At 38.6% G+C, this 27,825-nt stretch overlaps 1 protein-coding gene across 5 annotated transcripts in view; it reads right to left on the reverse strand.

Annotated features, from left to right (window-relative positions):
• Positions 1 to 6,899: 6,899 nt before the first annotated feature.
• The window catches only part of AZIN1 (antizyme inhibitor 1), a 31,155-nt gene continuing 10,229 nt past the window's right edge, over positions 6,900 to 27,825 (reverse strand). The window contains exons 3-13 of one of the 5 annotated variants that reach the window (XM_082434320.1): positions 25,589 to 25,734; positions 19,384 to 19,581; positions 17,397 to 17,570; positions 16,041 to 16,213; positions 14,266 to 14,400; positions 12,839 to 12,920; positions 12,406 to 12,480; positions 11,654 to 11,813; positions 10,365 to 10,480; positions 9,823 to 10,037; positions 6,900 to 9,230 (exon numbers count right to left, since the gene is read on the reverse strand). In XM_082434320.1, the coding sequence (XP_082290446.1) occupies positions 9,119 to 9,230; positions 9,823 to 10,037; positions 10,365 to 10,480; positions 11,654 to 11,813; positions 12,406 to 12,480; positions 12,839 to 12,920; positions 14,266 to 14,400; positions 16,041 to 16,213; positions 17,397 to 17,570; positions 19,384 to 19,485 (1,344 nt within the window). In that variant the 5' untranslated portion in view covers positions 19,486 to 19,581; positions 25,589 to 25,734 and the 3' untranslated portion in view covers positions 6,900 to 9,118. Of the gene's footprint in view, positions 9,231 to 9,822; positions 10,038 to 10,364; positions 10,481 to 11,653; positions 11,814 to 12,405; positions 12,481 to 12,838; positions 12,921 to 14,265; positions 14,401 to 16,040; positions 16,214 to 17,396; positions 17,571 to 19,383; positions 19,582 to 25,576; positions 25,735 to 27,825 lie in introns of all 5 variants that reach the window. The other 4 variants (XM_082434321.1, XM_082434319.1, XM_082434323.1 and 1 more) reach the window with 4 other exon arrangements.

A 27,825-nucleotide genomic window follows, 5' to 3' on the forward strand; every position in this document is an offset into this window, starting at 1 on the left:
CAGTAATTCCACACAGACTCCATTACCAAAACATCTTATTCAGGAGTCATCAGAAGCAAGAGGGTTCCAAGCCCCAGGGAGATTCAATGAGCAGGAACCCAGGAGATATAATGGCAAACACATACTGAAATTTTACTACATGCTGAGCACTTTAAATGTAAAAACTCATTGAATTCTTACAATCCTATTTTTTATAGATGAAGAAGTGAAGCTCAAAGTTTGGGGGCAATTTGTTATACATCAATACATGGAAGAGGTTAACTGAGGATCAGAGAAGTTAAATAACTTGTCCAAGGTCACACAGCTAGTAAGTGGTAGAAATGGAGTTACGATGCCCCAAGTCCATGTTCTTAACCACTAGGCTCTACTGCTGCTTCATGAACTCTGAGTCAGGCAGCAGCCGAGGCCAGAATGGGGAAAAGAGGCTTTGTTTCAGGGTCGCAGACTGAAAGAGGAACTCACAAGCAGAGCTGTGTGGCACAGAACCGCCTGCAGTTGTTGGTGTGTAATTGAGGTTGTGTGGATATTACACAGTGGCTGACTCTTGTCCAGCCCAGCATCCTGGATGAGGGATGCGGGGGACCCTGAAGGGTCAGACCACTTACTGTAGCAGGCCTAAAGATAAAGTGGGGGCCGGTCCATCCCTCAGAATCCAGAAGTGAGCTGAAAGCCTCTAGGAGGCCTCCTGAGATGGAAGTGCCACGTGGGCCGGGATTTAGGGGTATTTTGTTTACTGCTGTCCCAGTGCTAGAATAGTCCCTGGCCTGGAAATATCAAAAGATATTTGTTGGAGAATAAATGAACAACCAAAGGAATGAATGAATGAATGATAAGGTTGAACTCACCCTCGGGCATTGCTGTGAAGGAGCTACACTATCTGAGAGGTGCTGCGGGATCTCACAGGATGAGTAGCAAGATGGCACCTTTGGGGTTTTTTTAAAAAATATTTATTCATTATTTATTTTGGTTGCGCTAGGTCTTAGTTGCGGCATGTGGGCTCCTTAGTTGTGGTATGCGGGCTCTTAATTGCAGCATGCATGAGGGATCTAGTTCCCTGACCAGGGATCGAACCTCAGCCCCCTGCATTGGGAGCACGGAGTCTTAACCACTGTGCCACCAAGGAAGTCCCTGCACCTTCAGTTTGAAGGCTGACCAGGGCCTAGAAAGCACAGATCCCAGACGGGACTGCAGAGGGAGACTTTAAAGCAGATTAGTGATTTCATCAGACCCGTTTCAGGAGCTCACTCTGCAGCCATAAGGATGGTGGCTCGAGGGGAGACCCTAGTAGCAGAGAGACTAGTTAGAAACCATTGAAATAGTCCAGGTCAGAGAGAGGAGGCAAGGCTCTAGAACCAGGTCTCTAGCCTGACTCCGTCCCCGCCGTGGCGTTGGGGTAGTTTGGGGCTGCAGATCTTCGGGGTCACGTGGTGTGGGTGGTCTGTCAGCAGGAGGAAGCCGGCAGAAGTAAGGGAGCTACAGCAAAGTGGGTGATGGCCTTCTGAGCCGCTGGTCTGGGGGCTGAGTTGTGGGAAGAGAGAGGTTAAAGTGTTGAAAATAAAAAGGGGCCACTCAGGTTGAGGAAATTAGTTCTTGGACATGCTCTCACACCTCCAGCTGCCCTCTGAGCCGGGCTGAGGCCTGAACTCAGGCTCACCTTCCCCTAGAGAACCATCTGGAGGGTGGCAGAGTCACCACATCCCTTTGAACTTACCCTTCCCAGGCATTGCAGGCGTACCTGAGGGCTCGCCTGAGGGGTGAACCGACTTCAGATGGTCTCCCCAGACGTTCCTCTCCTGCAGGTTCCTGCACTGTTCAAGATAAAAGGTTTGAAATGATTGGAAGTGGCAGAAGTAAAATGCTGGGTAGTGTCCATTATGGTCAGACATTTTCCCGAAGGAGAAAGAGGGTTGGAATGTTGGAATAAAAACAGGTATCTAGAAGGTAGTGCCACAAAATATTAAAAGCAGTTGTCTCTGTTGGATAGTTTCAGGTGATTTTTTTCATCAGAGTTTTTCTAATTTATAAGAATTTTATAGTAATAGGAAAAAACAAAGATCCTTTAACCTTGTAAGAAAAAGGGAAGATAAAAGATAAAAAGCAGGAAGCCTGAAAATGTGCTGAGGAAAGGAAGGCAGCAGAAGAAAGGAGCAGCTACTGTCAGGGAAGGGAGTGGGCAGGCAGGGGCCACCAGGGCAGCTACAAACATATCTGTGTTTATAGGTTGTGTCCCCCTAAATTCACATGTTGAAGTCCTAACCCCCCAGTACCGAGGAATGTGAACTTATTTGGAAATAGGGTCATTACAGACATGATTAAAGTTAATATGAAGTCATTAGGGAGTGACCTAATCCAGTATGACTGGTGTCCCTGTAAAAAGGGAAGTTTGGAAACAGACTCATATGCACAGGGAGAATGCCATGTCAACATGAAGACGGCTGTCTACATGCCAAGGAGAGAGCTTAGAAGAGATCTTTTCCTCACAGCCGTCTTAGTTAACCCTTAACCACACCTTGATCTGGGACTTCTGGCCTCCAGAACTATGAGACAATGAATTTCTATTGTTTAAGCCCCCCAGTTTGTGGTACTTTATTACAGCAGCCGTAGCAAACTGACACACATCCTAGCAGAAATTGCAGTTCTGACCTTCTTAAATAGAAATTGAACATGATATAGTCTTTTTCTTTTAATGACTGAGTACAGAGCGCTCTGTCAAGCTGCTCTGCAGGGCTGATGGACGCATCCCCCAGATACTAGCCAGCAGCCACTGAACGCTCACAGCTGCATTCTTCACTGGGAATTGGCTCACAACTTTGTTCATCTCTGAGAATTGCCCTCTGCCGCAGGGAACTGCTTGCCCAAGGTTATGTCTCTTCACAAGGTGCAGCTTGTAGCCAACGGCTGGCTAGTACTGTGATACAAAGTCCCAGCCCCGCCTTCTCAATTTGGTCCAACTCTGAAGGGCCAGCCCAGCTCCAGAACCCCCCCACTGGCTCAGCTAAGGACTCGGCTGGAAATACATCATGGATCAGCTTCTCCCTCTGCCCACTCCTGCCTCCCAGCTCCTACGAGCACTTCCAATCAACCTTCTGCGTGCAGCTGTCTTCACCTGTGTTCAGGAAACCCAGTCTGAAACAATGACACAGGTTTATCAAGCCTTAGGTTCAAATCCCTGCTCTGATACATCTTAGCTGTAAAATTTGGGGGCAAATTCCTTTACCTATCTGAGTCTCCATTTCTTCAAGTGTAAAACAAAGAAATTAGATAAGAATATCCCTAGGATACTTTGAGCTCCATATTTGTGTGTCACACAGAGGTATCATGAGGCTGTGGAGATGCTTGTCCTTGACGAAATAGCTTAGGCTAGGCTTTTAGTTCCACTGTGTCCTATGTTTTTGCTCTTCTTTTCTCAATTGCCGTCAAACTGCTGTAGTAAAGACTTGAGTGTAATCCTTTATTATTGATACACTCTTCAAACCTACTCCCAACAGGGTGAAGAGTAAGTCAGTTTTGAAACCGTTTGTTCCAGGGTGATTGGTTCATTAGGGGTCAACGTTAAGATAACTTGAACTTCGTGGTTCTTAACATACGAATATGCAAAATACACACTCCTCAAATATCTACCAGCTACCTCAGTTCACCCAGTGTAACAAGCCACACCCACCCGTAAACTGATGTTACCACTTTCAGATAACCCCCTTCCACCACTTCACAACTCACAAGCTGCAACGCTTCCACAAACTGTGGGTCTTTTTCAAGGTGACGTGCTGCAGTGGCTGTGGTATCTATGTATTTGTTTAACACGTGTACAACTGTACAGCCATTTCAAATTGGTTACCATCAATATTGTAATGTCGCACTGACAGCATGAGTGCTCCCAACCTCATACTCCCCATCAGCCCATGGTGCGGTTTCATAGTGTAATGATTTTTAGGAAAGCATATGCCAAGTTCTAGCAAAACTGACTGTACATAAAAGGGAGGGGGCAGTAGCATTCTGCCGCTTGGGTAGTTACTTTTCCTCCTCAACGTGAACTTCTTGTATGTCCGCATAGGTTCTCATATGAAGCTTTACATGCCCTCCCCGACATCAATCTAAAATACTCTAAACCCAGTTCCTATTGGGGCAACATGAAGGTAACACTAACTAAACCCATTTTTTAAAAAATTTATTTTGGGCTGCGTTGGGTCTTCGTTGCTGCGCATGGGCTTTACCTAGTTGTGGTGAGCGGGGGCTACTCTTCGTTGCAGTGCACGTGCTTCTCATTGCGGTGGCTTCTCTTGTTGCAGAGCATGGGCTCTAGGCGCGTGGGCTTCAGTAGTTGTAGCACGCGGGCTCAGCAGTCGTGGCTCAGGAGGTCTAGAGCGCAGGCTCAGTAGCTGTGGCGCACGGGCTTAGTTGCTCTGTGGCATGTGGGATCTTCCCGGACCAGGGATTGAACCTGTGTCCCCTGCAATGGCAGGCGGATTCTTAACCACTGCGCCACCAGGGACGTCCCTAAACCCATTTTTAAAACACATTTTAAAATGATGCCTCTCTTTTGGGAAACACTAAAGTTCTCCTCCCTCTCCCAGCAAGCTCTTTACGTGTGTTCTCTCGTAGAATCAGAAAAGGAGGAAACCAAACTTCAAAAATGCCCTCGCTTCCTTTATTTCTGTTGAGAATTTAACAGTAAGAGAGACTATTAAGAGGGTAGGTTTAAGTCACAGAAGTAACTAAAGCTGAGGGGCATTACTGAGCAGTAAAACAAAGAAATTGCCTAAGTGCATTAAGACTGGTTTGAAGCAACAAAAACTGAGTATGTGACTGTGTTGCATAAACTACAACTTAAGAGCATCCCACTAAAATTAAAAAAGAACAGTTCTAGATAAATGCAAATTAAAATTCTATTCCCATATATCCCTTATGGTAAAGGGATTGTTGGTATACCCGTAAAATTATGAAACTTTAAAATCCCCCCAAATTAAGCTCAGTGAGCAGATGGAAATAGTCTGAGTGGTCTCCCCAAATTTAAAGTTCTCCTAATTTGACTGCTCATGCACGTAGTATATGTTGAGAGGCACGTTTACAATGGTGGACTGGAAACACATCTGTTTCTTCCTGAACTAAGGCGAAAACTCACAAGGATGGAGACAGATGAAAAAATGAAGCTGGAAAGTGCACAGACTAGTAAATTATTTAGAAACGGCAGGAAACAGAATCCTAAGTTGCCAGGGGGTACCAAAAAACCCTCAAATTCTAAAACGTTGCAGAGAAATTGGCAGCAGTCCCATCTGGAGGTGGGGCAAAATAAGGATTGTCTGGAAGTCTAAGCATTCAATTCCTAAATCCTTTCTCCTATGCTGCACAGCTGGGCAAGAGCCCACTCTCATTCGTCATGACTGGAGATTCCTTCTCTCAAGTGGGTAAATGGGCCTCTGGAATAATGGACATGGAGCACTCCTGAGGGCAGGGGTACCCTACTGCACACTGAATACAGAAGCCCAACCCCTCTGACTCCACTTGTCTTCTAGAATGCTAGCAGATGGCCCATTACCCTTCAGGAAGGAGACATGAAAAGTGTTCACTGAGAATGAGCAAAGACTTCAAAATTATGACATGAGGTTCCCCAACCGATCCACTAGGACAGGGCACATTCAGTTGACAAACTGCACTCACAGCTTCCTATTCGCTCTTTAGCCCCCCACTCAGATAAAAGGGTTACCACACATCCGAAGAATGCCTCTAATAAAGATACAGACCAATCGAAAAACATATAGAGAAAAAAAAAAACTTCCAAAAACAGAGAGAAAAAAACAAAAGACTATCTACGTCTGGGGTGGGGGTGAGGGATGCGGGGGAGAAGGGCTGGCTGGGGGGAACTTCCAAAAAGCTTTCTTGGGAGATCATTAGCTTGTAAAAATTGCAGAGATAAAAAAAAAAAGACTTGGGGGACTTCTTCGCGGTCCAGTGGGTAAGACTCCGTGCTCCCAATGCAGCGGGCCTGGGTTCCATCCCTGGTCAGGGAACTAGATCCCACATGCATGCTGCAACTAAGAGTCCACATGCAGCAACTAAGACCCAATGCAGCCTAAATAAATAACTCCGCGCTTTCACTGCAGGGGGCGCAGGTTCCAACCCTGGTCAGTGAACTAAGATCCCGCATACCGTGCAGTGAGGCCAAAAATTAAAAAAAAAACAGATGGGAGGAAATCAATGAGATCCAGAGAATTAAAAATTTCTGAATTTTAACCGTGTCCCCCTTGCTCTGTACACCATTGCTAAAAATTGAGTGGTGACAGAACTGTAAGCACAGGCGGACAGGATGAAGTCTGGCACCATCATTTAGGAAAAGCTCTAACTGGAATCTGAGACTGAATCTAAACAGAATAAGATCCTGCTGGTTTACCAAAGGATCTTTCTTCTCTTGCACTCTCACGCAACCCCTTTTTTCTATTGCCAATACATGATCACTTCACCTGTTAGCCAGCTGTGGATTAACTTTCCAATTTCCCATAATTGATCCAGTGCTAAATTTCTTCCTAAGCCATCAACTACAAAGGGTTTTGACAGGCGTAAGAGGTATTATGGTAGAATCAGGATTTCAAAGATTAAAATGGAACTGCTTTTGAAACTGAAGCCAATATAGGTCATGGAATTCAGGAGTAAGAAAGATGGTGCTTACCTGCTCCAAGACAACACACAAAAGCTGAAATCTTTGGGCTCACATATATATTGGACTTTATCGAAGCCTTCAGTATTCCGTATGTAATATCCAGAATCATTTTACCAGATTCAATTTGTTACTAAGTGATAAAGCAAGTTAAGATTCTGAAAGAATGCTTACAAGTTAACACACAAAGCTGATATGTAAAATTACAAGTCTTTCACGACAGAAGCCAAAGCAAAGCAAAACTAAAATATAAGGAGGAATAAAAACATTTTATCTGTGTATTCAGAATCACACACAAGTTACCTTTACAGTTCAATTTACTATATAGAAATCATTTGGGTTTTATAGTTTCAGTTAAATTCTGAACTGAGATTACAATATTGTTTTTAAAAAAATGGTTACATTAATTCATTATTTTAAGCAAACCAAATTGAAATACATAAGTTCAAACTTCAGATTTATGGCAAACAGTCTTCAAATACAACACAGATATTTCTTAAAGTTACCATATCATTCACGTCTTACTTGCAACTCTGAGCTGTTATACACAGAATAGCTCTCCTATAAATATGGCAAAATCGACACGCCATGAAGCTCAAAGTTGTATAGTCAGGCCAATGAGTCAAAGTTGTACCATCTCTTAAAAGATTTGGCATTTCTGGACCAAAAAGCACAACAAGTAAAGAAGGTTAGGAACAATTCCTCCTCCTTATTACAGTTAAAAAAAGTTGCATGGTAGCTTGGAATTCTGCATAAAACCCCACATTACGTCTTGGAAAAGCCCAAGGGTAATTAGATGACAACAGATTGGAGTCTTTTTTTTTTTAAAATTAATAGAACCCACATAATTCAAATGGGAATTAATCAAATCAAAAATATTAAGCACCTACTGGTTTAAGAGATTGAAATTTATTAGAGATTCATGATCAATTTCCTTCCACCTTGAAATCAAGGTGTAAAAACCAGCTATTAAGTGCATTCCAAACTTCTCCTATGTAGCACAGGTAGAATTTTCTGTCCATTGGCACCAAAGTGAAGTCACATTTCCTCTTGGTAGACAGAAATTCCACATCTGAACATAGAGTAAGTTAGGAAAAAATGACCCCTGTTGTTTATTACTATTGTGATTCTGAGATCTAGGATTACTAATATACTAGCAGTGAACAATGCAAATTCCTGGCAACAACTGTCATGTTAGTGACTCTAACTCACTTCCCCCAATCACCATAAAATTTTAGTATGAAAAGAATTAAAACTACACTAAGCTGAACAAATGGGAAATAACAAGAAGCTAAGTGAATAGCTAAAACAAAACAAACCCTAAGTCTGAAATCACTGCAATTGAGAAACTGAAAATAGGTGTGCTTCTCCCCACCCCACCTCACAATTTTCAATTTAAATAATATTCCGTGCAAAGGAGCATCAGGTTTCTGGATATAGATGTAGCCCTTCTTTAAGATTTAGTGCGCTGCAGAGTTTTCTGCAATTTTATTTCCCTCCCCCAAAGTTTTTTCAAGGTACTTAAGAGAATCTTCCATTTCAGCCAAAAGATTTGTGATTCAAAGATTTACTAAGGTACTCTATGCATTCTATCTGTACAGAAACACCTATTAATTATTACAATTGGTTTATGCAGGATTAACATTTTTGGTGTTAAAATTGTTAAACATCATGCTTACTGCACATCAACTCTCCATAATGAATCTCAACTTCACAATGATTTACCAAACATTTTACTTAAATTACTAATTAAATAAATGAAAAATGTACTGAGCCAAACTAAACTTAAATGGGCTATAAAGGAAAATAACCTTCTAAACAGTCCATATACACATCTATTTCGAAACTACCTTTGCTAGCTAGCCCCTTTCCCAAAGTTTTAGCCTGAAAAAACAGTAAAATCTACACAAAATTTTATTGCAATCATACAAGGGTTACATTAGGTCAAATACAACAAATACTATGATGCAATTTTACATTTATTAAACTACAGTTCAAAGCACAAATTTACACATTCTAAATACACTAAACGTATCTAATGAAATCACACTGGTCTTCCACTGACATTTGATATATCTGGGTGAAAGACATTAACTTTACAAGACTTTTTAAACACGAATCCTTAGTATAAAAACTGTGTACTTGTATGTAAACGGTTTAATGGGGAACCCAATTAATGGGCTTCCATCTCCACTAAGTCATCCATTTTGTTGCATATTTTATTTTAAACGCTTAAGGGGTAGGGCAAACTGGTAAGTTTAAATGTGGATACATTATCTTAATCTCCCAATTACCCCCAGTGAATTATAGATGAGAGCTAATTTTGTCTGGTCCCAAATAGCTATTACTAGTAGTTTTTGTTTCCAAGAGAATTAACAGAATAAGATTGTTCAAATTTTTTCCACACTGGAATGTAGACCAGACAAGCTTAACCTGCAACTTCAGATCTAAAAAAGCGTTAATGCCTGCTTAAGCTTCAGTGGAAAAGTTGTCTTCTTGGCTCAACTGAATGCAAGAAGGCACAAAGAAGAAGTTCTTCATCATTGTGTCTGAAGTAATTCCAGCATCTTGCATCTCATACCTACATAAGAAAAAAGTAGAAAATTTGAATTTAAGGATAAAGACCACACAACCACATAACAAATGGACAATGAAATAGGACTGTAAAATAAGTGGTCTTCCAATTACTCTTTTTTTTTTTTAATTTTCATTTATTTATTTGGTTGTGTTGGGTCTTCATTGCTGCACGCGGGCTTTCTCTAATTACATCGAGCAGGGGCTACTCTTCATTGTGGTGCGCGGGCTTCTCATTGCAGTGGTTTCTCTTGTTGCAGAGCTCAGGCTTTAGGCGCGCGGGCTTCAGTAGTTGTGGCACATGGGCTCAGTAGTTGTGGCTCACGGGCTCAGTAGTCATGGCTCGTGGGCGCTAGAGCACAGGCTCAGTAGTTGTGATGCACAAGCTTAGTTGCTCTGCGGCATGTGGGATCTTCCTGGACCAGGGCTCGAACCCGTGTCCCCTGCATTGGCAGGCGGATTCTTAACCACTGCGTCACCAGGCAAGTCCCCCAGTTACTCTTAAAAGATCATTTTGCTATTACTTTTAAGTTGTGCGTTCATTACAGTTCTGTCACCTCAAATACCCAATCTGCTTTAAAACAAAAACACCATCTTACCAATCACTGTATGACATCATATAATAAATAGCTGGCCTCTGAAAATCATTAAAAGCAGATGGTTCATGGAAAGAATCTGCTCCCATGTTATCAAAGATAAGCCAATCTCCCACATTCAGCTCAGGAAGAAGACAGTTTTCCACAATTTGATCAAGCTCATCACAGGATGGACCCCAAAGGCTGCTTGTAAACAGAGGCTCATCTTCCTTGTATTTCTGTAGGAAAAAAAAAAGGTTGTTGTTTTGTTAGGTTTTTACTCAGGCAGGCACTGAATTTGAAGGTGGATAAGAGCATTTTTTCACTATCTCAGATCAAATCTGCACCTGGAAGAAAGGCCTAGAACCAGCGGCAGTGATGTTCCTTAACTCCATCTAAGGAAGCAACTAAAGGAACTCAGCCAGAGATATGCAAGTCCTCAAAAAAGGGGCAACCTTCCCCCATCCTAAAATATTTCTCCAAAAATTGGGATGTATCTTAAAAATAACAGCTTGTTCATAAACTGCCATATAAGCAGTTTTTATATTATTTGTAATAAAACTTGCCTTGTGAACCTCTGGAATGGTATTTAAGTCCTCAGACAGTTTACTTGCAAAAGAACCATAAACACCATCGTTCATATAATACATAAAGGTTGGTTCATCACTTCCGGTTTTTCCTACTGAAATGAAACAGGAAAAGTAAAGACGAGTTTATAGTAAAACATCTAAAAGGTGTATCAAAGTCTGAATTAGTATTTACAGAACTGACTCGTAGGTTTCACATTCCTCAAAACATAAACACCGATATATATATACTGACATACCTTAAAACTGTTAGCCTAAAATACTGAACACACTTCACAAAGGACGATAACCAATGAAGACATGAAAAAAGTGCTCTACATCATTTGTCACCAGGTAAATGCAAATTAAAACTACAGTGAGATACCACCACCATACACCTACTGAATGGATAAAATTTAAAACACTGACACCCCCCACAAAAAGTCAGTAAAGGTGGGGAGCAACCAGAACTTGCATATATACATTGTCATTGGAGGGGCAAAATAGTAACACCATTCTGAAATCTTTGCAGACACCTACTCTGTGACCCAGCAATTCTATTCTTAATCATTTACCTAAGAGAAATGAAAAATGTCCACAATACCAGTAGTACAAGAATGTAGTAATAATTTTATTCTTAATAGCCAAAAACTGGGAACAATCAAATAATCATCAGCAAGAGAATGGATACAATGAATATACAATGTATATTCATTCAGAAAATGGAATATTAATTGGCAATAAATGTAAAACAAAATGGTTCAGACATTATACCGAGCTGTCTTAAACAGAAGAATATATGTTATATGACCTCATTTATATGAAGTTCAAGAGCAGCCCAAACTAATCTATGGTGGAAAAATAATCAGAGTGATTATCTGGCAAAGGAACAAAACTGAGAAAAAACTTTAAGATACGAAAATTATTTGTAGCTTGATAGGGATGACAGTGTAAGCCTTCATTAACTTGTCAAATCATACATTTAAGACTGTACTGGTTCTTAAGGGGAATCAATCACCTGGGTAAGTTTATCTAAAATAAGCCTATCTCAACATCAGTATCAAGAAGAGGTGGATTCAGAAAGTCTTATTATGGAATGGGACCTTGGCTAGGGCATTTTGAAAAGCTCCCTAGCTGCTGCCTACTGATGGATGAAGACCACCCACAACTTTATAATCCATGAAATGTCCTACAGTAAATTTATACCTGAGTAGTATCTGATAAACTCATCTTCGAACTAATTGGAATTACCTAGTAACAGAAACAAAACTATAAACTTTGTAACTTACCTCCAGAGGAAAACTTATTTTCAACAACTTTCTTTGCAATGATATTAACTGCAAGTGTAAATGCAGAAGACACATAGTAGCTTCCGGGTTCAGAAATTATCTTAATGCCGGATCCTTCAGGAAAGTAGACATCCAACAAAGGGCTGATAACATGATTAACCTATGGATTTAAAACCCCACATTATGGTTTTAATACTGGATTAGATAATTCACAATAAGAGACTAATAGCTATTAAATTTTCTAGGAAAATTAAGTAGTTGAATTATAGACCATGAAGCTTTGCAATAAAGCAGGCTTTCAAGTCATCAAAGTTTATTTTCTAACTATCAGAATGGCATAAAAAAAAAATATCATAACTCCAATGGCAAATGGCTACTGGTGATTGTTTAAAGTCATGTCTCTATATTCAATCACTACCAATGAAGGAGCAAAATTTCAAATCAGTTTCTATATATTAGGAAGGTGAGGAGTGGTGTGTATCTGGATAAAATAGCTCAAGCTCTCCAAGTTATGAATTCATCTGTGCCATCAAGTACTGAAAATAGAAACTGTGATAAAATTATGCTATAGAGTTTTAACTTTTCAAAGTTAAGCTATCTTCTCATTGCCTATTCATTTTCTTAGAATAAAATTTTAAACAATGTTACACCTTTAGTTGCTGCTGTAAAAACTCTAGTCTACAAATCTACCAGGTAAGTAGTAAAGAATGAGAGATTATTCCAGTTATGTCCACCCACTGAACAAGGTTTACCTCTTCCAATTGAAATTCGGTTCCTGTGAAGCCTCCACCAATGTCTAACATGTTCATTGTGAAGCCAAATTCTCCCTAGAGATGTGGAGGGGGGAAAATCTTTAAATGCTTTTCCAAATTGTAATGCATATAGGGACATTTCAAAAAAAAAGGAGGTAAATAATCTCTGTTCTGACCTTTAGTACAGTAAATTTCTTGCTTTCTACTAACAGAAGCAGATTCATTCAATGTTATATGTATTGTCTTCCTGATGTTTCCGTATTATCTTTAGACATATGCAAGTAAATTACTATTTCATCCCTTCACACCCATTTTTAAAAATGTGCATGTCATAAAAATGAATGAATGAAGAGTACTTCAGAGGTAGAAAACCACTGAATCTTAGATAACATCCTGGCTTAAAATATCGAAATAATTTAAGGGAAAAACTTACAGCCATGTCAAATACACATCGAGCATCAGATAAAGCATGTACATATACTTGAGATTCTTTGCAAGCACTTGAAACATGAAATCTGAAAGAAATAAGAGTAATAAATTTGAAGCTGCTGCAAGTTTTAGAGGCCTTTCCTATAAGTCCTTTCTCATTCACCATACTGACACAAAAAATATTCACATTAACCTTACCAAATATTTAAAGCATTAGAAGCAGGAGCCTCTAATCATCCAAGTTACAATACCAGCCTTTTAGAAAAGTATTATCCAATACTAGAATACTGTAATTTTATAAACAATTTTTTATAAGTTATCAGTTATGCTTCATGACTATCAGATAGGGACATGCTTTTTACGCATATATGGTAAAGTAACAAGCATCACCCTACAAAACCTTTAATTTGAACGCACAATTTTATCTAAAAATATAAAAATGTTATCTATTGTGAAATACAAGTGAACATTAATTCAGCTGAGTAGTACTGATACTTGTTAGTATTCATTAACAGTGATACTTATCAATGATTCAGACTATTTAAATTTAAATAGGGTATTCCCTAGCGGTCCAGTGGTTAGGACTCCATGCTTCCACTGCAGGCGGCCCGGGTTCAATCCCTGGTTGAGGAACTAAGATCCCACAAACTGCGTGGTGCAGCCAAAAAATAAAATAAAATAAATTGAATTGAAATATGGTTCTTTCTGTACCCTGACTGTAGCAGTGGTTACAAAAATATGTTAAAATTCATAGAAGAATATACCCCAAATCAATTTTCCTGTGTGTTAACAATAAAATTTAGCTGAACTATGCAAACTCTCCAATACTGTTAATATTATCAAGTAAGGTAGATTTAGGCTTAACAGTGGTGATTCTTTATTCGTCTTAATGAGCAGTTTTAAAATTTGGAGCATTAAGCTGCTCCAAATTTGATTCAGATCATGGTTCTGAAACTATGATCAAAATCATTAACTCTCTGGGTCTTAGTTTTCCTCACACATAAAATTGAGAGGATAAAATAAAGTCTACTGATTTTTTGAAGTGCTCCTGAGGGATTAAAAAGGAGAAGAGAAAAAGTCTTAGGATAGGAAAAAGAAAAAAAAATGACATCTCCAACAACTTAGAAGCTGAATGCCATTTTGGTATTCATTAGAATTCTAGTAAATCCCTCCATTCAATTTAAAAAGAGGTGATTTACATTACTAACTGAATTGTTATTTACTATTTTCTCTCTTTACTGGGTGAGGGGAAGGTACAGGTACAAAATAGTATGAAGGATAAGCATATTTAGTTGCTTTCCTGAACTAAGGGAAATGTGTATATTAAACCCAAAGTTGAATCTATTAGAGTTCATGCAAATGAAATTCTAAATCAGTAAACAGAAAGACAAAGATTATCACCACAAAATGAAGTTTAAAACAAATACTCACTTAACCCCAATAATTTGGACATCAAGTTCCTTAGCACATTCCAAAAGATGCCTACAGTTCTTCAGGGTAGTGCCAAACTTCATGTTACCCTCTTCACCTCCAATATTATCTTCTGTTGCAATATGTAGTAAGACCCTAAGAGAAGGGGAAGATGATTGGGGCAGAGTTGGTTTACATCATCATCAGCACATGTGAAGCCTGAAGATTGTAGGAAGTGTGTTGATTATGTTGTCAGCGCTCCAAAATCCAGCGTCGGATGAATCAAGTGAACCTAATGAAAAACAATCCTGTATAGAGAAAAAACTAGCAATTAGGGCCTAAAGCATGAAGCTTACAAGGATGGGAATTTGGAAAATGCACGAAGTTAAGACTCTGTTGTAGCATCAAGAGTCGGTTGGGCTCTGTAATGAAAGACATTACTTTCAAATCAAGTCCATCAGTCCATAAATCCACCTAGAAAGACTAAATTGAATAGCAATGCCATCATTGTCTTTCAGTAAAAATGATCAGGGCTTTAAATGTTCCAAATTTCCTAAATTGTTCTAGTTAGCTAATCTTCTACCACTTATTCTGAACATTCCTCCCATTAATTTTGTACATCTAACAAAAAAATTAGGAAGTCCTACGTTATTTTACGTATCTCAACAGCAGCCTTTTAGACTGCTGATTCAAACCTATTTGGTATTTCCTTCCAAACCACGACAAAATGATCAAGACTGTCAGGCAATCTCCAAGTAATTACTAACCACTAAAAAATGCAATTATACAAAAATACTGTTTGTAAACGCAAAATTATTCTACCTACAAGTAGAACCAGCTCTATCAAGAATATACCATTCCATTTATAATCTAATACAGTAAAAACCCCAAATCAGGTCACAGAAAAGTAAGACTCCCCCCCACCCCACTGCCCCCAGAAGACTTTTAAGAGAGACAAGCGGTTCCCTAGAACCACTTTATCAAAAAACTGGCCTTTATCAAAACAAAGGTTTTCAGAGTAATAAATCCTGTCACGATACCTTTCTAAGAATACCATTAAAGTCAATAAGAAAATTATGAATACAAGGAAAATATGGATATGATACACATTTTCGGCAACATATAACACACAATAACTTACTAAAAAGGAAACAATTTTGTACTAATATACTTTCAGTATATTGTAAAATCCTCTTGATATTCATGGCAATATTAATTTTGCCTTAAATTCTTTTGCTTTTAAAAAGTGAAGTGTTTAATTAAAAAAATAACTCTTGGGATGCATGTAGGTACAAGTAAAAACATTAAACTTCCTGTTTGAGGAGAAGGGCCTTAAAGAAATCCCAGGAATCTATGGACTAGGTTCCTAAGACACTGACACAAAGGACAACCATTCAAGAAACCACATCTAAGGGCAGATTAAACCCTCAGCTAACCAGGAAAAAAAGCTGACCAAAACACATCCTGTTCCCAATATGACAAATAACTAGCATGGTTAATGTAATTGTGAAAATATAGCTGTGGCTCTAATTTGATTATCCTACCAACCAGATTCTCTTCCTTGAATTAAAGATTATAAATTCATATCCCAAAATGCCCTTATCTCATCCCAGCTCCACAGGAAGGATCAGAAGTAGCCAATAAAATGCTAGTAGCATTTTCCATAAAGGAACTTGAAATAGTCACAGTAATCACAACATATACCACTGCTCTACATAAATGCCCCCTTTTCCCAGGCTAAAGACAACCCCAAACCCTAGGTAATAATATTCCCATGTACCTAGTTTTACACTTACTTGGCATTTGGGTGATTACGTGCAATTTTCTTCAATTCGACTTCATTGTCACATGTCATGATATTCACTCCAACTTTTGCTGCATACTTTATCTGAGACACTTGCTTGCAAGGACTTATGTAAATGATGTTTTCTGGAGATACACCCAATTCTTGCACTAAAGCCATTTCAGTCTAAAAACAGATTTTAAACAGTGTCATCTAAAAGGCATGCTTTCTATTACTTTTCAATCACTACCACATACCTTTATTTTTTGGTTAAATTCAAATTATGTAAGGTTAAATTAGGATTATGTATGTCATAGTTCAGATTCCGGTAATGCTTACTATACTGTACTCTGTTAAAAACCTTTTAAAAAGGTATACAGGGACTTCCCTGGTGGCGCAGCGGTTAAGAATCCACCTGCCAATGCAGGGGACACAGGTTCGAGCCCTGGTCCGGGAAGATCCCACAAGCTGCGGAGCAACTAAGCCTGTGCGCCACAACTACTGAGCCTGTGCTCTACAGCCCGCGAGCCACAACTACAACTACTGAAGCCCGTGCGCCTAGGCCCATGCTCCGCAACGAAGAGAAGCCACCACAATAAGAAGCCTGCACAGCACAACAAAGAGCAGCCCCTGCTTGCACTAGAGAAAGCCCACACGCAGCAACAAAGACCCAAAGCAGCCAAAAAATAAAATTAAAATTAAAAATAAATACTGATCCTACTTTTTTAAAAAAAGGTATACAGGCATATCTCATTTTATTGCACTTTGCAGATACTGCATTTTTACAATTGAAGATTTGTGGCAACCTTGTGTTGAGCAAGTCTACTGGAACCATTTTTTCAAAGCATTATTTTTTTATTTGACGTATGTACATTATATTTTAGACATAATGCTATATTGCACACTTAATAGACCACAATATAGTATAAACATAACTTTTATATGGACTGAGAAACCAAAAAATTCATGTGACTTGCTTTATTGCAGTGGTCTAGAACCCAATCTGCAGTACCTCTGAGGTATGCCTGTAATTACCATCAGAGAAATCTCATAGTTTAGGATATTATCTTGCTGTCATAAGAAGTAATTTGGTCAAGCTAGCTCTAGGCTAAAAATGAGGAACATATAACAGTTTTTGATTAAAGAAAAATAAAGCTTATAAAATCTCATCTCACTGAAACATTCCTTGAAAGGTACACTTGAAAGTTTGTAAATTTCCAATATTACACTGCAAATTTAAACAAGAGTTAGGAAACACATTCAAAAGTCAAAACTTCCTTGCAAGTGTTCTCCTACTGCTGTGGGTCACCAAAAATTAGTCAATTTTAAAATGCTGCAGTTTAGTAATAAAGTAATGAAAATGACTTACTTTACTGGAACAAGCAAATCCAGTTCCAAGAGCTGCCAAAATCTCAAGTACAGCTGGAGTAGAGTTGCACTTTACCGTGTAGAATGGCTTTATCTGAGCCACTATGTTCTGCCACTGACTGTGTTTCTTCACAATCTTTCCAAGATCTCCCACAAAAAATGCATTTTTCCCTGTCTATTATGGTTATGAAAAAGAGAAACATAAAAAACTATTGAAAACAGATTATCAAAAGTAGGAAAGAACTCCCCTGGATAAACATTTACATACTACCACACTTAAGGCTTGTTCCTTTTTAAATTTGACTCTGTGCTGTGCTATGCTATGCTGGTATAGAAAATATTCTCTTCGATTAAAAAAAAATGTATCAATTATAGCGACTTTCTACTTCAGAAATGCCTCAATTTTACTTTTGGGGAGAGGGGAAGGAGACTACTTATTTCCTTCCATGCTTTCCTTAACTGTTTAAAATAAACCTACTTTAGCAGTATAGGATCTAATTTCCTAATACGGTGAGTAGAATGAGGAATCCTAAACAAAAAGCTGTATCTCCATTATGAATTTCACTTAAAGACAGTAAAACAAGGAAACAAAAGAAACCCATTTTTAAGGAGTTGGTAGTTTGTGTGCATATAGGTGGCCAACTTGAATTTAAAAATACAGAAGTACACTAAATGTCAGATAAATCTGAGTAAGGATAGTCTTCCCTCCAAAGAAAGAAAACTGGGGGACTTCCCTGGAGGTCCAGTGGTTAGGACTTGCGCTTTCACTGCTGTGGCCTGGGTTCAATCCCAAATAAACAGATTTTAATTAGGGATTGGGAGAGATCTGTAATGATTTCGAAGTTGGGGCTACTCTAGGGGTAGAGAGATGACTATGCATGTCATCCAGAGCATAAATTACCCCATGTTAGATGGCAGACAAAATAATCTTATTAAAAACATACAACATGCAAGTATTGTTTGAAAAGCCATGAAGATATTACTATTTTCTATAATCCACATTATTTGAAGATATACATTACTGGAACATACTGACCAAGAAACAGACACGACTAGAAATTATGGGTTATGGGTGGCAGATATAGGACAGTTGTACTGAAGTTACCCCATCCTTAAAAAACATGCTGCCATCCCCAGGAAGTGTGCTGTAAAAGTGCCATCCCCAGGAAGTGTGTTGTAAAAGTGACTAAGACTAGTGACATCAGAGAATTAACTGTACAATGACTTAGCTATAGAACAGACTGAACGGTAGGACAAGTGTCACTCTTCCTCACCCCCCAAAAAGAATTCTGATGGCAGAAGAGAGAAATAACAGGATTTTGCTGGTGTGTAAGAAGACTTAAGCACATCTGTAAAGGTCAAGAGAAGAAGAAAGTTTTTTGGATATCCTATTACTGAACACCAGTAACACGAAAACAATTGTTCGAATTTGGGGAATATGGGAAATTAGCTTCAACAAAAATTCTACCAGTAAGGCAATAAACAAAATTTTTCTATCAGTAAGTATGAAACAAAAATGATCTTAAGTAGCAATAAATATGATTCTATAGAAATTGACACTTCGGCAGTGAAGAGTAAGCATTCAGTATAAATTCTCATTCAACATACATAACCAAGATTATCTGAAATATAAATTAAAATCTAATTATAATTTATAACTGTGTACTGAAGTACACAGTTGAGAAAAATGGGTAAGAAGCCACGTACTGATTAAGTGGATAGCTGGCAACATATCAAGAAAATAAAAGAACATACAAAACCAGGTGCTATAAAGCACAGAAGAGAAAGGGCTGTCAGGAAGCATTTTTTTTTTAATGTGAGCTAGAAAGAAAATCTCATCACTTCTCAAGGGGAACTGGGGTTGTCAAGTCAAGACAACCTGGAACAAAGTTCTTTTATCAGATTAAGACCTTAGAAACAAAGCATGGATGCTTCAGATTTCAGAAATTTGTAACACTGTTTTCAGAAATGTGAGATGACACACTTACCAGGGTATGTTCATAAACATAGTTATCAATAACATTTCCAAGGTTTGTTCCTTCATCCAACAGGCCAACGGAGTAGTTTGCATCGTCAATAAATCCTTTCATCTCAGCCGTATTCCACAAAGCCGAAAGTCATAAACCAGGAAAAACAAGAGACGGGCCACCAAGCCTTACGTCTGGGTCCTTAGAATATGCAACAAACTGTCAAAATAGAAGTTATTTCCAAGTCTGTATTATTTCATTAGTCAAACTTAATGTATGAGTTGTCAATGAGAGTGTGTTAATAATAAGTACCCAATTTAGTGAAGAATCTGTGATCACTTAACACTTTCAGAAACACTAGATCACTAATATCCTTTCCTTTAGTGCCCATTTTAAAGCAAATAAATGTGAATTTATACATTAAAAAAATAAGCTTAATATGACAATTTCTTGAGAAGGTAATTGACACATATGCACAAAATATTACAAGTAGACATGGTCACCTTACATACAGAGTTGCAGAGCCAGTCTGTTTTATTCATCTTGTTTCGTGATTCCTCCATCACACACACAATTTTACTCATTTTAAGTAAAGAAAGCTAGCGGAATAAATGTCTGCAACTAAGAAATCAAAATAGTCTGAACTTCAATACACTGCCAGCCACATAACAGTGTGCTACCAGGTAACTGCAGATAAACGTCTTCTAAGTAAAATTCTAGAGTAGGTGATGTGTAAATATCAATAATAGGAATGAGTGAAAGTGGAGGCCAACTTTAGGGGACAATCTGTAGCTTTGATACACACTATCTAGATCCCACCACAAGCTAAAATGGACTAGTTAAATCAAGTTAACAGTGTTAAGTCTCTTATGAGGTGAGCTGATTGGTGAAAATGTTACTGGACTAGAAGTCAGAAGACCTAGTCCTGGCTGTGTCATTTAATAGCTGCGCAATCTGAGGTCAACTTCAGTTAACTACCTTAACTACTTCCTCAAAAGATTGTTGTAAAAAACAAAATTAAAATCACTTGTTTAAGTGTTGACTCGGAAGGGCTAAAATTAAGTCGCCAACTGCCAGAAATACAAAAATGCCATCATAATTTGAAACTAGGCATAAGCTAGGGACCTATACATCCTAAACCATTTATTTACTAAGAACTCTGACTTTTAAAAGGGCATCAGACTAAATCCAACCCCCGCCCCAATCAAATAAAGTTTTCCCTCTTTCTCCAAATCACCCACTGTCCTCTGGAGCGGCACACACAATAAGTTTATGTTCTTTGCTGAATTCACTGGTCCTTACATTACTTTAGGCAAAGATTTATTTTAATATAAAGTCCATAAACAAAACAAGTCCTCTAGACAGGATGCTACTCATTGCCTGGGACTGATTTCTGGTTGCCACATTAATTATAACGGACATAGACCAGCTCTTGGCAACCTATTTTAAAACCTGCACAGCTTTGCCTACATCCTTGATTGCCCCCTTTCCTTTCCCCTCTCCCTGCTCTATGCAAGAGTTCACCATGGGTGACGGCCCCTGTCCTAAAAATATACTCCATTTCAATGGTTCTCAAAAGTGTCAGCTTTCACGGAGCAACTAAGCCTGTGCGCCACAACTACTGAGCCTGCGCTCTAGAGCCCGCGAACTACAACTACTGAAGCCCATGCGCCTAGAGCCCGTGCTCCACAACAAGAGAAGCCACCGCAATGAGAAGCCCACGCACCACAACAGAGTAGCTCCCGCTCGCCACAACGAGAGAAAAGCCCACGTGCAGCAACAAAGACCCAATGCAGCCAAAAATAATTAAATTAAATAAATAAATTTTTAAAAAAAAGTGTCAGCTTTTTGGTTGTACCAAAACAAACTCATCAATAAGCCAGAGCATTAGTCAAATTTCATAAAATACAAGCAGTATTTTAAAAATGACAATTTTATTTCCAAGAACTCAACTACATTCAGTTTAGCTGAGCAAATCTCTTAGATTATGATACCAGAAATGATTTAAATCTGTGCCCAGAAAGTACACATTTTAGGCTTGAGGATACATGTTTATTTTAAGCAATATAAGACCAGCTGGAACATCAATTTTAGAGGGATATTGAACTATGCACTAAAGGAACAGAACAGATAAAACCTACTCATTCAAAAAGATCAATAATTCTATTAATGATAAAAATACTTAATCAAGATCTTTAGCCTAGTATTTCCGCTCATGAGACTCCTAAGGAGACTCTACTCTCTATGCAGTATTTACCTGGGAACCTTGAGTTATCAATTACTGACCATCACAGGCAACTGCTACCAAATGTAAAGTCTAGCTTTTAAAGCCAGGACAAGATGAACCTCAATTTCCTACAGCTAGTGTTTACAAGAAGGCTAATTTTCCTCTAACATCAGGATCCTAAACAGCTGCAAAAACATCAGGCCCATTCAATCCAGTCTTACCTGCTGAATGCCAACATTCTGCAGAAATTTTTCTAGATTAAGTAAGGTTATAGTCATAGGGATAGGATATTTTCTCCAACTATTTTCAAACTATATAATCTACAGGTTCAACTCTCACTGCCTGCTAAACTAGCTTAAATCTAAAAGCAAACATTTTTTATAGCAGTGTGCCAAGTACTTTATACAATATTCTCTTAACCTTTAAAACCACTATGACAGGAACTTCCCTGGTGGCGCAGTGGTTAAGAATCCGCCTGCCCATTCAGGGGACACGGGTTCGATGTCTGGTCGATGTCTGGTCCGGGAAGATCCCACATGCTGCGGAGCAACTAAGCCCGCGTACCTAGAGCCCCTGCCCCGCAGGGAGAGAAGCCACCCCCACTGAGAAGCCCGTGCACCACAATGAAGAGCAGCCCCCGCTCGCGGCAACTCGCAACTCGAGAGAGCCCGCGCGCAGCAATGAAGACCCAATGCAGCCAAAAATAAATAAATGAATAAATAAATATTAAAAGAAAACCCCACTATGACAGTATTATTCTGTTTTACAGATGAAGACACTGAGGCACAGAACAACTAATTAGGCTAGCTCTAGAGATGCTGATGATCAAATTAACAGGCATACCTTGGAGGTTCAGTTCCAAACCACTGTAATAAAGTGAGTATTGCATTAAAGCCAGTCACACAAACTTTTTAGTTTCCCAGTTCCTATAAAAGTCATGCTTACACTATCCTCTAGTCTATTAAGTGTGGGAAAAAACCCAAAAAAACCCACACACACCCAAAAAACACAAACAATGTATATACCTTAACTAAAAAATAATGCTGTTGGAAAATGGCACCAATAGACTTGCTCAAAGCAAGGTCACCACAAACCTTTAGTCTGTAAAAAATGCAGTATTTGCCAAGCGCAATAAAACGAGGTATGCCTGTCTGTTAAAAGGAAAACTCTGTCTCCCCTGTAGTCCCATTCCTAGAAAACACAGGATTCCTGTTTTGGAAATCAATCACAACTCTCAGTCTCTTTGATAGACTAAATGACACCCCCATAATCAATTAACCATTTCTCAGACATATAAATTCCCATAGTTCTTAAACCTCTGTATAATAAAGTTTATTCACATGTGGTACCAAAACATCCTATCATGCCTTCTCATAGCCTTTCAAACCTTTCTTTATGACTAGTTTCTACATTTCAACCTTGCTCCTTCTATATCTTTTGTCTAAAACTCTCAGGTAAACTCTAAATTTGAATTAGTTTACATGCAATAACGTACACCCACGCTTTGACTAATGTATACACCATTGTAACCAGCACTACCATAAAGAGAAATTTCTTCATGTCCCTTTTGTCCACCTCAGGCAACCATTTATCTGCTTTCTGTCACTACAGACTTTTGTGAAGTGGAATAATTTTTTTTTTTTTTTTTAGAGCTCTTAACTAACTTTATTATGGTAGTCATTTTGCAACATACACTCCTAGCAAATCATTGGGTTGTAAGCCTTAAACATATACAATGTTATATGTCAAGTACATCTCAGTAAAGCTGGGGGGAAAAGAACACAACGTGAGATCTACCCTCTTAACAAATTTTGAGGTGCACAATACTGTATTGCGAACTACAGGCCCTGTGTTGTAGAGCAGATCTCCAGAACTTATTTGCCTGGCATAACTGAAACTTTACATCCACGGAGGAACAACTCCCCATCTCCCCTTCCCTCAGCCCCTGGCAACCACACTGTATTCTGTGAAGTGGAATAATTTTAAACAGTAAAGGACAAACTAAAACAGCTGACAAATAAATGTACTACCAACAGGAATAAAGATATGTTAAAGCATGCCCTGCTCTAAAGGAAAGAGTGAGAGTACATTAGAGTGGCTATATTACCATCACTGAAATGGAACTCTGACTTCTGAAGTAACCGTAGGGTTAGTTTACCAATCCTTAGCTTACTCACAAAAGGACTGTGACAGAAAAATAAAATAAAATGTGCTATATTGGCAGGACCTGACAAAAAGGATTTTGGGACCAACACACCTGCAACAACTAAGACAGATGTAAACGTAGTATTTTTTACTTCCGTAATTATACCAAGCACTGCAATAACAGTTGATTAAAACCAATACTAATAACGTCTATGCATAAAAGATGGTAAATGTTGAGATAAGTGAGCTCTATCTCGGTTTATCTTCTCAGATGCTCCCTAGGAAGGTCTTGAGATTCCCATAATTTCCTAGCCCAGAGTAGGTGCTGAGAAACAGATGGACAAAGGATGATTCTAAGAATGGGGAGTTCTGAAACTTAAGGGTTGTGGTGATGACAGGAAAGAACTCCCTCAAGTGTGTTGAAAAAGAGGTCCATCTTTCACATCCTTAAAAGGAGCCCAAAACCTTGATATACAAGTGACCCACATGTAAATGCAAAGCTCAACTGTCAGTTAAAAACTAAAAGCTATGCCCAGGAAAAACTAATTCCTCAAAAGAATCCACAAAACACAAAGACCTTCAGGAAAGAAGGTTTCTAACACATTTTGAGCCAACAAACCCTGTGCTCAAATGAAATGTTCACTTGGAAGCCCAGTATTTCCAACAATTGAAAAGGCTTAAGTTGGTGGCTAAGCATAGACTGTTCTTGAGTCTTTCCTACGCCCGATCTCACTGAAAGAGTCCTAAAAGCAGTTCATAACCATACCCTCAGAAGCCTATGCTTGCAATTTTCTTAACACATGAGCAAAAATACTTTAAAGTTTCACTGTTGCAAAAAGGTTCATGTTCTACATTTCTGCTTTACTAGGCACTAAAGTAAAGAAATATTTGAGTAAAATGTTTTCAAGAGGCATTTAAAGTTACTTGGTGGTAATATTAAACCAAAAATCTGACACACAGCATGTCCTAAGGAGTCAGAATGAAAATAAGTGTGCATGTGTTGGCACGCATAAAACAGAGTTTATACTGTATGCCAGATCCACCAAGTTAATCCACACCACAGGGAATTTCCAGGAATCTCTCCATTAAGAACGCAGACGCAGGGAATTCCCCTGTTGGTCCAGTGGTTAGGACTCTGCACTTCCACTGTAGGGGGCCCAGGTTCAATCCCTGGTTGGGGAACTAAGATCCTGCAAAGTGCTCCGGCCAAAAAAAAGAATGCAGCAGACTCAAACCCAGATGATGCCAAACTTCCCCCATGTTCCAATCTAATCCTGGTTATAATTCCCAACAGACACTGCACCATTTTTTTAAATGGTGTATAAATCAGAAACAGTACTGATTTATTGGTTCCGACATGTTATAGACCACTACATACTATAGTCTAGTGTTGCTGGACGTTGACTTATTTAAACTTAAAAGAGCAAATCCATTTTTAATAAAAGCTCCCAAGTTTATTTTTATCAATAGACACTAGAATGTGCTCTCTATTCACAAGAGCCTTTGAGCTATTTTCACAACCAAACACCTTAATATATGGTGAAAGAAAGCTCAGCTTATTTTACACTAATACAACTGCTGCAGTCACAATACTATGTTTATAAACGAAATAATTTCCTCTTAGACATCATAGCTGGGAAGAAAAGAACATGTTTAACATTCCTTATTTACACCTTCATATTGGTGTTTTTTGATAATACATTTTTCAGGAAGAGCTGCCAAGGAAAGAAAAGCCTCCCAAGAACCACACACTGCTCCCTGGAGTCTTTCATGAGGTCGTGAGTCCTCATGTCATCGAGAGGGTAGCTCCAAGAGGAGTGGTTGCAGCAGCTGGGCACTTGCCTTGTTACACACCTGCTACAAAGGCTTCTACAGTTGATTGTACTTCAGAAGAAACTGATACATCTCTCAAATAATCACAAGATAATTCTGGCAGCAACAGCCCACTTGACACCAAGCTGGATGAATATGAGTCTTGGATTTCTGAAGTGAAGACCTCCCTGGAAGTAGAACAGGGAGAGCTGAAAGTTTGAGAGTACTGTTTCAGAGACATCTAAGCAGGAAACCCAACCTTAACACATGACCAGTTTTCTAAAAGGACTTTTACTCATTAAAAATGAGAACTTAAGATATTTTGAAATTTACACTACTATTATTCTGAAGAAGCCAAAGGGTATTTCTACCTTTATTATTACTTTTACATAGGCATTTGATGACTTAGCACTCAGCTCACAGGTTTAAAAATAGACACAATGGGGAAAAAAAAAAAAAGATAGACACAATGCTGTCAAAGTCACCTCTGCATTCTACATCCCACAGAAAAATGTTACTTACCACAGAGAATACCTTTAGAAATAATCGGCCAGAAGGATGACACTGGTACTACAAACATGAGGTCTGGAGCAGGCCTCCAGGAAGGTAGTTCCAGGAAGCTACATATCAGAACTGGTAGGTAGAAGTTCCAATAAATTGTGTGATCATAAGACCGTATGAACTTTTGCCATGCTGGACCAAAAGTGATGGATAATAACAATAGCCTACAGAGTACTTAGGATCATCAGGACAGGGGTTGCTTTAATTGACAGCAAGAGGAAAGCCAATAATGGCAATAAACATCCTTAAGTTTATTTTTCAGCTGATAAGGTTGAAAAAAACTAACTCTAGAGGAAGAACACTAAAGGTGACTGCTGAAGAATTATTTTTAAAAAAACAGACAAGAACAAGAATGAATAGGAAATACATAAAGGTGGGGGGAATCCTAAAGGAAATGAGCCCAACAGGCTAAGTTTGAAATGCTTGGGTAAAGGCTGCCCAATGAAATGCCTCACATTAAACTCTAAAATACATCTAAATGAGAAAATGGAAATACAGGATTTTCATAGCAATATACTTTTGCAAGTGAAATTGACAAGATTAGGCTCTCTTAAAAAATGTGTCTTGACTATCTGATGTGAAGACTAAATTTCTTCTGCAACAAGTATGTACCTGTACAGAAGTGAAATATGTAAATCCCTATGGTAATTAAAATGTAGTAACATTACAGATAACTATTATAATGCAACATGAACAGCAGCAAATACATAACCATATTATTTCAAGCTTTCTAGTTTTCCTGGTGCAGCACAAGAAATAACCTTTTAAACAAATGCACTTAACTACTATTTTGATTACCCTAGGGCAGATCTCATTGCCACTTCACCAAGAGGAAAATTTACTTTTATTATATAAAGCATGTGTCCATTACACAATGACTGCAGTAAACACCAGGTTAAGGAAGACTGAATACCTCAGAAGCCCCTAAACATCTTTACCAGGTAGCAGTGGTTGCATCTCCTCTAGAATAAGCATGTTCAGACTTTTCCAATCATCATTCCCTTGTTATTTAATCTTTTTATTCCTCTATCTGCCCCCTAAAACATCGGCTTTACTGGTTTTGAACCATGAATGGAGTCACTGTTGTTTTCCTACTATGACGTCTTTTGCTCAACTTTATAATTTCAATTCCTTCACACAGATAGATGGGACTGGAGTCCATTAATTTTCATTGCTGTGTACTATTCTTTGTAGATGTACAACATTTATTTATCCAAAGAGGACCTATAGGTTGTTCCATTTTTTTGCTATATTGTTTATAAACACCATAATATAATTTCTTGCTGTTATTTATGTACCCAAGGGGAACACTGCTCAAGTTGTGGTCTGCAAACTAGCTGATCCACAAATGAAGAACCAAGCAGTGTGCTACTTCACCTGGGAGTGAAACTGCTATGTTGCTAGTGAAAAATTGTTTTTAAGTCTTTTGCTCATTTTCCTACATGTTTTTTGCTTTTTCTTATTGACCTATAAGAGCTCTTCGTGAATTCAGGATAGCAAATCTCTCTCATTTTGAGTTTTATTTATTTTGCTATAGTATCCATGTTGAACATACTAGAATATCCCATTCTACTCTTGGTCATGCCAAACATAACATGCAAACCATGCTGAACCTAGATGATGAACTAAGGAGAGACTATACTTATTTAGGAGCTCTTTATATACTGGGCACCACAGTATCTTTGCAGTAAAAAACAACAAATAGGGAATTCCCTGGC

Source organism: Balaenoptera physalus (assembly GCF_965194825.1).
Source record: "Balaenoptera physalus genome assembly, chromosome: 17".
In the NCBI taxonomy this organism is placed as follows: Eukaryota; Metazoa; Chordata; class Mammalia; order Artiodactyla; family Balaenopteridae; genus Balaenoptera; species Balaenoptera physalus.